General features: G+C 31.4%; 1 protein-coding gene across 1 annotated transcript; it reads right to left on the bottom strand.

Annotated features, from left to right (window-relative positions):
* Window positions 1-802: 802 nt before the first annotated feature.
* Window positions 803-10,745, bottom strand: LOC143246001 (fatty acid hydroxylase domain-containing protein 2-like; the record flags this gene model as incomplete). The annotated part of the gene is made up of 3 exons (XM_076492250.1): window positions 803-2,005; window positions 3,330-3,602; window positions 10,540-10,745. Coding segments are annotated over 3 exons (639 nt in total), but the record flags the coding sequence as incomplete, so codon positions are not given.
* Between the last annotated feature and the right edge of the window lie 3,086 nt (window positions 10,746-13,831).

Raw genomic sequence — 13,831 nt, forward strand, 5'->3', positions numbered from 1 at the left:
ACTCTGATGAACCACAGTTCCCTCAGTGCATGTGCAAAAGTTATACACTCTTTAGATGTTCCAAGGCTATGCAGTACAAAGGCTTTCATTAGTCAGCTACCCCTGGTGAGTGATTTGCACAAAATGGTTCTACCGTTTTGCTTAAGGAAAATCACTTGATAGCTTGGAAAGTATGATTTTCTATTATTTAATTAAGCATAATCAAATTTGTCACATAGAAGGGTTTATAACTCATACATTTAAGATTTTATATATAAGAAAATTCATGTTTTGTTAAGCAATGACTCCACACTGTAACACCACACAGGGGGTCTTCTATGTAGAAGACCAAACAACCACATCTACCGGGAACAAAATTTCTTGGCTAAATATGAGCATAGCATACAATTGTCCCCATATTCTATCTGCAGGAATATCTCTGTTGAGGAAAGACAGTAATTATTTGCTGAAGTTCAACTTGTATAGATCAGAATTTTCTCTGGGTTGGTTGTTGTTGCTGTGACAGAATTGGTCTCAATTCCCACAGAATCAGAAAATTTAAGAAACCAGCAGGGCCTCACTGTTTGGTCACAGTTTATTTGTATATCCTCATAGAGATTGTTATATAAAAAAAGTAATTTTTATTAAGAAACCAAAAGAGAAATATATAAAGAAAACTAAAACAGATAGACTGCTTTTTGTAGCACTCTTGTTATAGTGTTGTTAACACAGAGAAAGAGAAGGTAAGTTTATGCTGTAAACAATGAATATATGTTCATGTAATGTTTTGTTAAAATGCAAAAAAGTCTAACAAAAATTAACGTTATTAAAGTAATCAAGAAATTTTATTGTCAACACAAAAAACCACTTGACATGAGAATCCACTTGTAGACCTATTAAAATAAGTTTATTGTTGGCAAACGTCTCAACAAGACATTGTAGTTTTTCAAACATTAATAAAACTTTGATATATTGCCCAAATATCACTCATTTTTCTTTTATTTTAGATTTGCTAAAAAAATTGTAATTTTCTAGATTTATATATCACAGATATTTTATCAATTTTCCTGCTCTAAAATACAAAAACAATAATTCCAATTTGTGGCCCAAGTATTAAAAATTTTGGTGTTAATTTATTGTAAATCAAAACAAGATTTATTACACAGAAACACAGCATTTATGGGAAGCCTATTTTAGGATTCATATATGGTCGCATATTCATCTGTAGGATATACACTTCTCATGCAATTTACATACATAAATCACAGAACAAGAAAGTAGAAGACAAGCAAATCTGGTTGCTAAATACATGCAGATGAACTGAAAAAAAAGTTACATTTCAGTTCATGCACATACAATACTGACAAAAGAATAAGGCTCACTCTGAAAGTAACCAACAAAGATTCTTTTTGGAAGTAACAAAGATTACCTCTGTACGCAACCAATAGAGATGTACTCTGGAAGTAACAAAGATTACTTCTGTAAGCAACCAATAGAGATATACTCTAAAGTAACCAATAAAGATTCCCTCTAGAAATAACTGATAAAGATTTCCTTTCCAGTAACCAATTAGGCCCAACTCCATTGTAGCATGCTCTTCATTGACTGACAAAGGACATCCACTCAAATCCTCACATAAAATAAACTAGAAAATGTTATAATTTACATGTGTCAATTTAGTCTTTATTATTCATCCAACAACTTTAAGTAGCATTTTGAAAAAAAACACACCCAATAAGCATACTAACCAATGTAACAAGTAAAGCTTAGCATAAAAAATAATTCCTAGCAATCTTCAGTAATCATTATAAAACAAAGTTATAATATCAATTACATGTATAGTGAAATAACAAGTCAGTTACACATTTAGATTGCTTTCTGTTTATTGTTGTTAACGTACAGCTGCTTAAGGGGGACCAAGCTGAGAAGCATGATATGGCGTTTGTAGATCGTACTGTTACGAAACTGGATATCTGTCCCATGCAGTCGATCCAAGACACCTAGAACTCCATAATTCTGGTTGAATCTACAGACAGAGATAACTTCAATAATCGTATAACAAAAATTAACTGATTCTCACATATTCACCCCTAAGTTACTTTGAATTTCAAATAATTTATGTTAACCCTTGAATCAATGTCTTATATGTTATTAGTTATTAACCTTTCTTCCTAACAGAGGGGAAATCACACTACTTAAAAATGAAAAGAACAGCTTCATTTTCATAGTAACATATTAACTGAACAGTGAAATGGAATCCATTTATATAAGCATTTAAACCACTAGAAGAAACATACATTTCAGTTAATTTTAAACCATCTAGTTAATAGAGAAAGAACAACAATGTTTTCACATTCTCAAAGGGAAGGCAAATTCCCCCTTTACCCTCACTTCCAGGGGAAGTATGTCCATAAACAAAAATATAATAACCATGAAAATATTATTGTCAGCATTTCCAAACTAAAAAAAACAGTTCCACAAAATCTTGCAACAATATGATAATCATAAAAATATTATTGTTAGTATCCTTAAACTAACAAAACAATTCTACAAAATCTTGCAACAATATGATAATCGTAAATATATTATTTTAGTGTTCTCAAACTAACAAAACAATTCTACAAAATCTTGCAACAATATGATAATCATAAAAATATTATTGTTAGTGTTCTTAAAGTAACAAAACAATTCTGCAAAATCTTGCAACAATATGATAGTGATAAAAATGTTGTTAGTGTTCTCAAACTAACAAAACAATTCTACAAAATCTTGCAACAATATGACAATCATAAAAATATTATTGTTAGTGTTCTCAAACTAACAAAACAATTCTACAAAATCTTGCAACAATATGATAATCATAAAAATATTATTGTTAGTGTTCTCAAACTAATAAAACAATTCTACAAAATCTTGCAACAATATGATAGTAATAAAAATATTGTTAGTGTTCTCAAACTAACAAAACAATTCTACAAAATCTTGCAACAATATGACAGTGATAAAAATATTATTGTTAGTGTTCTCAAACGAACAAAACAATTCTACAAAATCTTGCAACAATATAATAATCATAAAAATATTATTGTTAGTATTCTCAAACTTACAAAACAATTCTACAAAATCTTGCAACAATATGACAGTGATAAAAATATTATTGTTAGTGTTCTCAAACTAACAAAACAGTTCCACAAAATCTTGCACCAGTATAGTTGATACAAATGTCTCATAAAGAAGTTAAGAAACAATCTTTTAGTACACACAACTTGTAAAGTAAATTATCACTTGAAATGCATTTGTGGAACTGTTTTAATTTTCATGCATAAAAGAGAAAAAAACACTATACTTACTTTAGGTGGTGGAAATCATGTGCTTCAGGTGAAGGGAAAAATGGAAAGTGGTAACCAGAATGGGCATTTAATGTTGAGAAGGTGGCTAGTATAACCCATAACCAACAGGTTGCAGTGTGACTGCCCATAAAGAGAACTCCAAGGATTGTTGGCAAAACACTGGATAAAACATATTCCACTGGATGACAATAAATTGCACTTATAGCGATTGGAGCTGTCCACTCGTGATGTTGTTTATGAATGTATTTGTAGATGTGAGGATGGTGAAGAAACCTTAATTATATACATAAACATCTTTAACCTATATTAAAACTAATATAAATCAAGGTACATATCATTTGTCTTAACTAGGAATCTATTAAGTGTTTGAGTGTAGAAATTTTAGTATGTATATAAACACAGCAAAACTAATGTCAGGAGAATGTGATAAATATGCACTCATGATACCTTAACGTATAAAAACTGATGTTAGAAATTCTCCAGAATAAACAATTACATTCTATAGTTTTAAACATTTTAATAGTTAAATCTAAACACATTATAAGAAAAATTATAATTTTCCTAAATTAAAATGTATTTCCAATAGGTACTTCCCTTTTCTCACCCAAACTTTGGTTTTCTTGTTTTATGCTGCTCTCTGTTTGAAAACTTCTTTGAATGCATGCCACAAGCCTTCAATCTTCCTTCTGTTGGACTCCCAACACATCTCTCATTTAAACAAGCTCTACGCCAAGAACAAAAAGGAAGAAAATTCACATAGGAGAGGATGGTGCAAGAAACAGACATGAAACAAGTAGAATCATTCAACACCATGACAGAAAATTGGTAAGAAATGATGTGTCCCAAGATGTAGAGTGGCTAGGGCATGGCATAGCAACAATCCTCTTCTGTTCTACTCTATTGGTGGTGTGGTCCTGAACAGGCACATTAAGATGCAAATATCATGAGGACTTTACACTCTAGTGATCTTACATGATAAACAATCTCAAGGATAAGTGTACACAGCCATGGAAACATAGGGATCAACATAGCCAGTACAGACAGAATATCTGGTCAGTTACCACCCGTGACAGAATGGGGTCCAAAAGGAAGCTGAAGCACTATCTACACTACATCTCTGTTTCTGCATCCACAGGATATCACCTACCAACTGTGGCTGTTCACCTGATCTTGATGTGGGTGTGGCACGAGAACATACAAGAAATCCTCAACAGTATAATCTCCTCCATTGTCCAATAAAGATAAGACAAATGAGAAGACAAGGTGAAACAGATGATGGGTGAAAGAGATTACACCAGGAAGGAGACATTGAATCCAACTGGCTAGTGTATCCAAGGAAAGATAAGAGGGCTGTGAAGGAGGAAACAAGAACCCTGGAATGAATAGGAGCATACAAGGGGATTCGATTCATGGTTCCACTTGCCATGTAAAGCCCACTGGAGCAAATGCAAATAAGCCCTGCCAAGGAGTATGAAAGGTTTGTGAGTCAACCACCACCACCACAAACGCTATAGAACCTTTCTAGTAGAAAGAGCAGACAGGACAGTCCAAGTGGTCAGCTGTATAAAATGGAGTCTCAGAGGAGAATGTAGGGCCCAACCAAGATGGGTGTTGAAGAAAACAGAGCATTAAGAAGGAGCTGATGAGTAGGATTGTCTGACTCCTGTTCTGAACTGGAAAAACATATGGGACAGAAGACTGAAGGACAAGACCCTAAGGTGTATACCATTCCACAAAGGGCAAACTGGCAGTCGTAAAACCCACATGGTAGGAGGACAAGAACTGCCTCAGATAGATAGTGGCATGACCAGGGATTCCAAAGAGGAAGGAAGGAAATGCCATGTACTGTTGCCAAAAATGGCAAACAGCAATACCATGGGAAGCTGTGACAGAAAAAGCTGGAAAGGATAAGACAAAAAACAGGATTTGGAGCCACACCACAGCTCTGATGAAGAACACTGGGTATCTCACAAGAATAGACCGAGCCCTGTTGAACATGAGCAACCCACGACAACAAGGACACAGGAAAACCAAGGTTGGAAAATGAAGCAGAGGTAGGATGAACAGGAAAGTTTGGGACTCATCCTCCCAAATAAGTAAACTGAATCACAACTGGTGATCCAAAATGTGGAAGTCTACTAAAACAAATTACAAGCACAGACTGATCCAAAGCTTATAGGAAAGAGGCATATTATTGCTATCATAAAATAAGAGGGTAAAAGCACAATATAAACCTGAACAAAAAAAAAACAATAGCAAGAACTTAAACAACACATACCTGAGATATAAGCTCTGAGAGAACCAACAAAGGCTGAACAGAATCCTCAGAAAGGTGTAGTTAAGCACAGCAAATTTTGGGGTGATCAAAATTATCTTCAGCATATGCCTGTAAAGGTTCAAAAGTACAGGAAGAATAAAGCCACAAACAATGTGGTTTCCATATAGTGCTTCATCCCTGTGAGAACAAAGGTCATGAAATCCCCAATGGGTCACCATGCTTTTGGCTAACAGATGAGTGATATGCACACAAAGTAGTAACAGTGACTTTGGAATTAACGGGTGATACAAAACCAGCAAAAAATGTACAGCAAATAAAAGATAGTTCAACTAAGGGAATTTGAAGTAAGTTAATTCAAACAAAGTTAAAGAATGTTAAACCACTTATAGGGTGATAATTATAAAAATAATTATTCTAAAGAAAAACATCTTCTCTCTCAATAATGATGTAATGAGAAGTGATAGCTCCATGGTGGGGCATGAGGAGTCATATAACAGTAGTGCTCTCTTATTGGTGGAGACATCATACATAAGAGATGTAATGAAACTTTGTGTTCTATCAGAAAGAGGTAAGGCTGTTGGCATGCATTCAAAAATATTTGCAAATAGAAGGAAGCACAAAGTGAGAAAAGCTAATCTTGTGAAAATAGGTAGTGTATCAAAAATATGTGTTTATTATTACAACCACCAGTGCAATATTAATTACATAGTATAACATACACTGGTACTGTAGCAAAAAATAAGTAATAAAGCATGTGTTATTTGGACATGCTGTTTATAAACTACAATTATTCTTAATGTTTTATTGTCACTACAACATGACTTTTATATGAAAGCTTTGAATCTGGGTGTTGCTTAATAATGTTATTTAATTATGTGACACTTCTGTGTAGGAACAATATAATCTTATAAGAACAATAACATCTTATTCTCCTCTGTAAGAACAATAACATCTTATTCTCCTCTGTAAGAACAATAACATCTTATCCTCCTCTGTAAGAACAATAACATCTTATCCTCCTCTGTAAGAACAATAACATCTTATTCTCCTCTGTAAGAACAATAACACCTTATCCTCCTCTGTAAGAACAATAACATCTTATCCTCATTTGTAAGAACAATAACATCTTATTCTCCTCTGTAAGAACAATAACATCTTATTCTCCTCTGTAAGAACAATAACACCTTATCCTCCTCTGTAAGAACAATAACATCTTATCCTCATTTATAAGAACAATAACATCTTATTCTCCTCTGTAAGAACAATAACATCTTATTCTCCTCTGTAAGAACAATAACATCTTATCCTCCTCTGTAAGAACAATAACATCTTATCCTCCTCTGTAAGAACAATAACATGTTATCCTCCTCTGTAAGAACAATAACACCTTATTCTCCTCTGTAAGAACAATAACATCTTATTCTCCTCTGTAAGAACAATATAATCTTATCCTCCTCTGTAAGAACAATAACATCTTATCCTCCTCTGTAAAACAATGTAATAATATCTTCCTCTGTAAAACAATGTAATAATATCTTCCTCTGTAAAACAATGTAATAATATCCTCCTCTGTAAAACAATGTAATAATATTATCCTCTGTAAAACAATAACATCTTATTCTCCTCTGTAAGAACAATAACATCTTATCCTCCTCTGTAAGAACAATAACATCTTATCCTCCTCTGTAAGAACAATAACATCTTATTCTCCTCTGTAAAACAATATAATAATATCCTCCTCTGTAAGAACAATAACATCTTATCCTCCTCTGTAAAACAATGTAATAATATTCTCCTCTGTAAGAACAATAACATCTTATTCTCCTCTGTAAGAACAATAACATCTTATTCTCCTCTGTAAGAACAATAACATCTTATCCTCCTCTGTAAGAACAATAACATCTTATCCTCCTCTGTAAGAACAATAACATGTTATCCTCCTCTGTACGAACAATAACACCTTATTCTCCTCTGTAAGAACAATAACATCTTATTCTCCTCTGTAAGAACAATATAATCTTATCCTCCTCTGTAAGAACAATAACATCTTATCCTCCTCTGTAAAACAATGTAATAATATCTTCCTCTGTAAAACAATGTAATAATATCTTCCTCTGTAAAACAATGTAATAATATCCTCCTCTGTAAAACAATGTAATAATATTATCCTCTGTAAAACAATAACATCTTATTCTCCTCTGTAAGAACAATAACATCTTATCCTCCTCTGTAAGAACAATAACATCTTATCCTCCTCTGTAAGAACAATAACATCTTATTCTCCTCTGTAAAACAATATAATAATATTCTCCTCTGTAAGAACAATAACATCTTATTCTCCTCTGTAAGAACAATAACATCTTATCCTCATCTGTAAGAACAATAACATCTTATCCTCCTCTGTAAGAACAATAACATCTTATCCTCCTCTGTAAGAACAATAACATCTTATCCTCCTCTGTAAGAACAATAACATCTTATCCTCCTCTGTAAGAACAATAACATCTTATTCTCCTCTGTAAGAACAATAACATCTTATTCTCCTCTGTAAGAACAATAACATCTTATTCTCCTCTGTAAGAACAATAACATCTTATTCTCCTCTGTAAGAACAATAACATCTTATTCTCCTCTTTAAGAACAATAACATCTTATTCTCCTCTGTAAGAACAATAACATCTTATTCTCCTCTTTAAGAACAATAACATCTTATTCTCCTCTGTAAGAACAATAACATCTTATTCTCCTCTGTAAGAACAATAACATCTTATTCTCCTCTTTAAGAACAATAACATCTTATTCTCCTCTTTAAGAACAATAACATCTTATTCTCCTCTGTAAGAACAATAACATCTTATTCTCCTCTGTAAGAACAATAACATCTTATTCTCCTCTGTAAGAACAATAACATCTTATTCTCCTCTTTAAGAACAATAACATCTTATTCTCCTCTGTAAGAACAATAACATCTTATTCTCCTCTGTAAGAACAATAACATCTTATTCTCCTCTTTAAGAACAATAACATCTTATTCTCCTCTGTAAGAACAATAACATCTTATCATCCTCTGTAAGAACAATAACATCTTATCCTCCTCTGTAAGAACAATAACATCTTATCCTCCTCTGTAAGAACAATAACATCTTATTCTCCTCTGTAAGAACAATAACATCTTCTTCTCCTCTGTAAGAACAATAACATCTTATCCTCCTCTGTAAGAACAATAACATCTTCTTCTCCTCTGTAAGAACAATAACATCTTATTCTCCTCGGTAAGAACAATAACATCTTATTCTGATCTGTACAAACAATATCATCCTATCCTCCTCTGTAAGAACAATAACATCTTATCCTCCTCTGTAAGAACAATAACATCTTATCCTCCTCTGTAAGAACAATAACATCTTATCCTCCTCTGTAAAAACAATATAATAATATCCTCCTCTGTAAGAACAATAACATCTTATCCTCCTCTGTAAAACAATGTAATAATATTCTCCTCTGTAAGAACAATAACATCTTATCCTCCTCTGTAAAACAATGTAATAATATCTTCCTCTGTAAAACAATGTAATAATATCCTCCTCTGTAAAACAATGTAATAATATTATCCTCTGTAAAACAATAACATCTTATTCTCCTCTGTAAGAACAATAACATCTTATCCTCCTCTGTAAGAACAATAACATCTTATCCTCCTCTGTAAGAACAATAACATCTTATTCTCCTCTGTAAAACAATATAATAATATCCTCCTCTGTAAGAACAATAACATCTTATCCTCCTCTGTAAAACAATGTAATAATATTCTCCTCTGTAAGAACAATAACATCTTATTCTCCTCTGTAAGAACAATAACATCTTATCCTCATCTGTAAGAACAATAACATCTTATCCTCCTCTGTAAGAACAATAACATCTTATCCTCCTCTGTAAGAACAATAACATCTTATCCTCCTCTGTAAGAACAATAACATCTTATTCTCCTCTGTAAGAACAATAACATCTTATCCTCCTCTGTAAGAACAATAACACCTTATCCTCCTCTGTAAGAACAATAACATCTTATCCTCCTCTGTAAGAACAATAACATCTTATTCTCCTCTGTAAGAACAATAACATCTTATTCTCCTCTGTAAGAACAATAACATCTTATTCTCCTCTGTAAGAACAATAACACCTTATCCTCCTCTGTAAGAACAATAACATCTTATTCTCCTCTGTAAGAACAATAACATCTTATTCTCCTCTTTAAGAACAATAACATCTTATTCTCCTCTGTAAGAACAATAACATCTTATTCTCCTCTGTAAGAACAATAACATCTTATTCGCCTCTGTAAGAACAATAACATCTTATCCTCCTCTGTAAGAACAATAACATCTTATCCTCCTCTGTAAGAACAATAACATCTTATCCTCCTCTGTAAGAACAATAACATCTTATCCTCCTCTGTAAGAACAATAACATCTTATTCTCCTCTGTAAGAACAATAACATCTTATCCTCCTCTGTAAGAACAATAACACCTTATCCTCCTCTGTAAGAACAATAACATCTTATCCTCCTCTGTAAAACAATATAATAATATTCTCCTCTGTAAGAACAATAACATCTTATCCTCCTCTGTAAAACAATGTAATAATATCCTCCTCTGTAAAACAATGTAATAATATCCTCCTCTGTAAGAACAATAACATCTTATCCTCCTCTGTAAAACAATGTAATAATATCCTCCTCTGTAAAACAATGTAATAATATCCTCCTCTGTAAAACAATGTAATAATATCCTCCTCTGTAAGAACAATAACATCTCATCTTCCTCTTTACAGAAGAAATTAAGTAATTACAGCTAAGCAGTAAATAGGTTATCAATAAACCAGTTAGTTATTTCTAGTTAAACACTAAACGTATCAGGTTTACAAGACTTTACCTGTGGGAGTAGTAAAATGCTATTTCTTCGACCAACACAAAAACAATCAATTCTAACAGAACCCATTGAAAGGTAGGAAGTTCTGGACCTATAGAATAACCTATCACATTTCTCAGGTAATAGGCACAAATTAAGACAGGTATTCCAAAGATAAACTGATTTACAAGAGCCTGTTTGATTACTTGGATGACTTTCACATGTTCCACCTACAATAACCACAACAAAAAATATTTAAAATCAGAGATTACCCAATTCAATCAAAGCAAATAAGAAAGAGATCTGTAATTATGTTCCTATAAATTCAAATAAATCTACTAACATAAATTACATACACCTGTTACAAATATGCATGTAATGAAGTGAAATATCTAGAGGATATCCACTATTGGAATCAGTTGATGTATTAAAGATTGAACCCTACTTCAACCCATGAAAAAAACTGTTCAACAAGATGTGTGAAATCAGCAATGTCGAGAAAACCCATTTGTAGAGAAAAATATATATGTAAAAATGGCTCGTTTGGGTCTACATAAAATATTTTCTCAACCGAAACAAGCCACATTTACATATATGTGTGAAACATTTGAATGATGATAAAAATGAAATCATACAATTAAAGAAATAAATACAAACTTTCAAACTGTTCCAATTGAAAACAGTAATTTTACAAATCCAGTAGACAAACATCAAGTAAGTCTTAAACACTATGAGCTTAGAAGTGTGTAATGCAACTAATCTAAAATTTCTTTAGTCAGTGTAATGCAACTAATCTAAATTTTCTTTAGTCAGTGTAATGTAACTAATCTAAAATTTCTTTAGTCAGTGTAGTGTAACTAACCTAAAATTTCTTTAGTCAGTGTAGTGTAACTAATCTAAAATTTCTTTAGTCAGTGTAGTGTAACTAATCTAAAATTTCTTTAGTCAGTGTAATGCAACTAATCTAAAATTTCTTTAGTCAGTGTAGTGTAACTAATCTAAATTGTCTTTACTCAGTGTAATGTAACTAATCTAAGTTTTCTTTACTCAGTGTAGTGTGACTAATCTAAAATTTCTTTAGTCAGTGTAGTGTAACTAATCTAAATTGTCTTTACTCAGTGTAATGTAACTAATCTAAGTTTTCTTTAGTCAGTGTAGTGTAACTAATCTAAAATTTCTTTAGTCAGTGTAGTGTAACTAATCTAAAATTTCTTTAGTCAGTGTAGTGTAACTAATCTAAAATTTCTTTAGTCAGTGTAGTGTAACTAATCTAAATTGTCTTTACTCAGTGTAATGTAACTAATCTAAGTTTTCTTTACTCAGTGTAGTGTGACTAATCTAAAATTTCTTTAGTCAGTGTAGTGTAACTAATCTAAAATTTCTTTAGTCAGTGTAGTGTAACTAATCTAAAATTTCTTTAGTCAGTGTAGTGTAACTAATCTAAAATTTCTTTAGTCAGTGTAATGCAACTAATCTAAGTTTTCTTTAGTCAGTGTAATGCAACTAATCTAAAATTTCTTTACTCAGTGTAATGTAACTAATCTAAATTTTCTTTACTCAGTGTAGTGTGACTAATCTAAAATTTCTTTAGTCAGTGTAATGTAACTAATCTAAATTTTCTTTACTCAGTGTAATGTGACTAATCTAAAATTTCTTTACTCAGTGTAATGTAACTAATCTAAATTTTCTTTACTCAGTGTAATGTAACTAATCTAAATTTTCTTTACTCAGTGTAATGTGACTAATCTAAAATTTCTTTACTCAGTGTAATGCAACTAATCTAAGTTTTCTTTACTCAGTGTAATGTGACTAATCTAAAATTTCTTTACTCAGTGTAATGTAACTAATCTAAATTTTCTTTACTCAGTGTAATGTGACTAATCTAAAATTTCTTTACTCAGTGTAATGCAACTAATCTAAGTTTTCTTTACTCAGTGTAATGTGACTAATCTAAAATTTCTTTACTCAGTGTAATGTAACTAATCTAAATTTTCTTTACTCAGTGTAATGTAACTAATCTAAATTTTCTTTACTCAGTGTAATGTGACTAATCTAAAATTTCTTTACTCAGTGTAATGCAACTAATCTAAGTTTTCTTTAGTCAGTGTAATGCAACTAATCTAAAATTTCTTTACTCAGTGTAGTGTAACTAATCTAAGTTTTCTTTAGTCAGTGTAGTGTAACTAATCTAAAATTTCTTTACTCAGTGTAATGTAACTAATCTAAATTTTCTTTACTCAGTGTAATGTGACTAATCTAAAATTTCTTTACTCAGTGTAATGTAACTAATCTAAATTTTCTTTACTCAGTGTAATGTAACTAATCTAAATTTTCTTTACTCAGTGTAATGTGACTAATCTAAAATTTCTTTACTCAGTGTAATGTAACTAATCTAAATTTTCTTTACTCAGTGTAATGTGACTAATCTAAAATTTCTTTACTCAGTGTAATGCAACTAATCTAAGTTTTCTTTAGTCAGTGTAATGCAACTAATCTAAAATTTCTTTACTCAGTGTAGTGTAACTAATCTAAGTTTTCTTTAGTCAGTGTAGTGTAACTAATCTAAATTGTCTTTACTCAGTGTAATGTAACTAATCTAAGTTTTCTTTAGTCAGTGTAATGTAACTAATCTAAATTTTCTTTACTCAGTGTAATGTGACTAATCTAAAATTTCTTTACTCAGTGTAATGCAACTAATCTAAAATTTCTTTAGTCAGTGTAGTGTAACTAATCTAAATTGTCTTTACTCAGTGTAATGTAACTAATCTAAGTTTTCTTTAGTCAGTGTAATGTAACTAATCTAAATTTTCTTTACTCAGTGTAATGCAACTAATCTAAAATTTCTTTAGTCAGTGTAGTGTAACTAATCTAAAATTTCTTTACTCAGTGTAATGCAACCAATCTAAAATTTCTTTAGTCAGTGTAATGTAACTAATCTAAATTTTCTTTACTCAGTGTAGTGTAACTAATCTAAAATTTCTTTAGTCAGTGTAATGTGACTAATCTAAAATTTCTTTAGTCAGTGTAATGCAACTAATCTAAAATTTCTTTAGTCAGTGTAATGTAACTAATCTAAATTTTCTTTACTCAGTGTAATGTGACTAATCTAAAATTTCTTTACTCAGTGTAATGCAACTAATCTAAAATTCTTTAGTCAGTGTAATGTAACTAATCTAAAATTTCTTTAGTCAGTGTAATGTGACTAATCTAAAATTTCTTTACTCAGTGTAATGTAACTAATCTAAATTTTCTTTACTCAGTGTAATGTAACTAATCTAAGTTTTCTTTAGTCAGTGTAATGTAACTAATCTAAATT

The sequence above is a fragment of the Tachypleus tridentatus genome, chromosome 3 (assembly GCF_004210375.1).
Source record: "Tachypleus tridentatus isolate NWPU-2018 chromosome 3, ASM421037v1, whole genome shotgun sequence".
Taxonomy (NCBI): domain Eukaryota; kingdom Metazoa; phylum Arthropoda; class Merostomata; order Xiphosura; family Limulidae; genus Tachypleus; species Tachypleus tridentatus.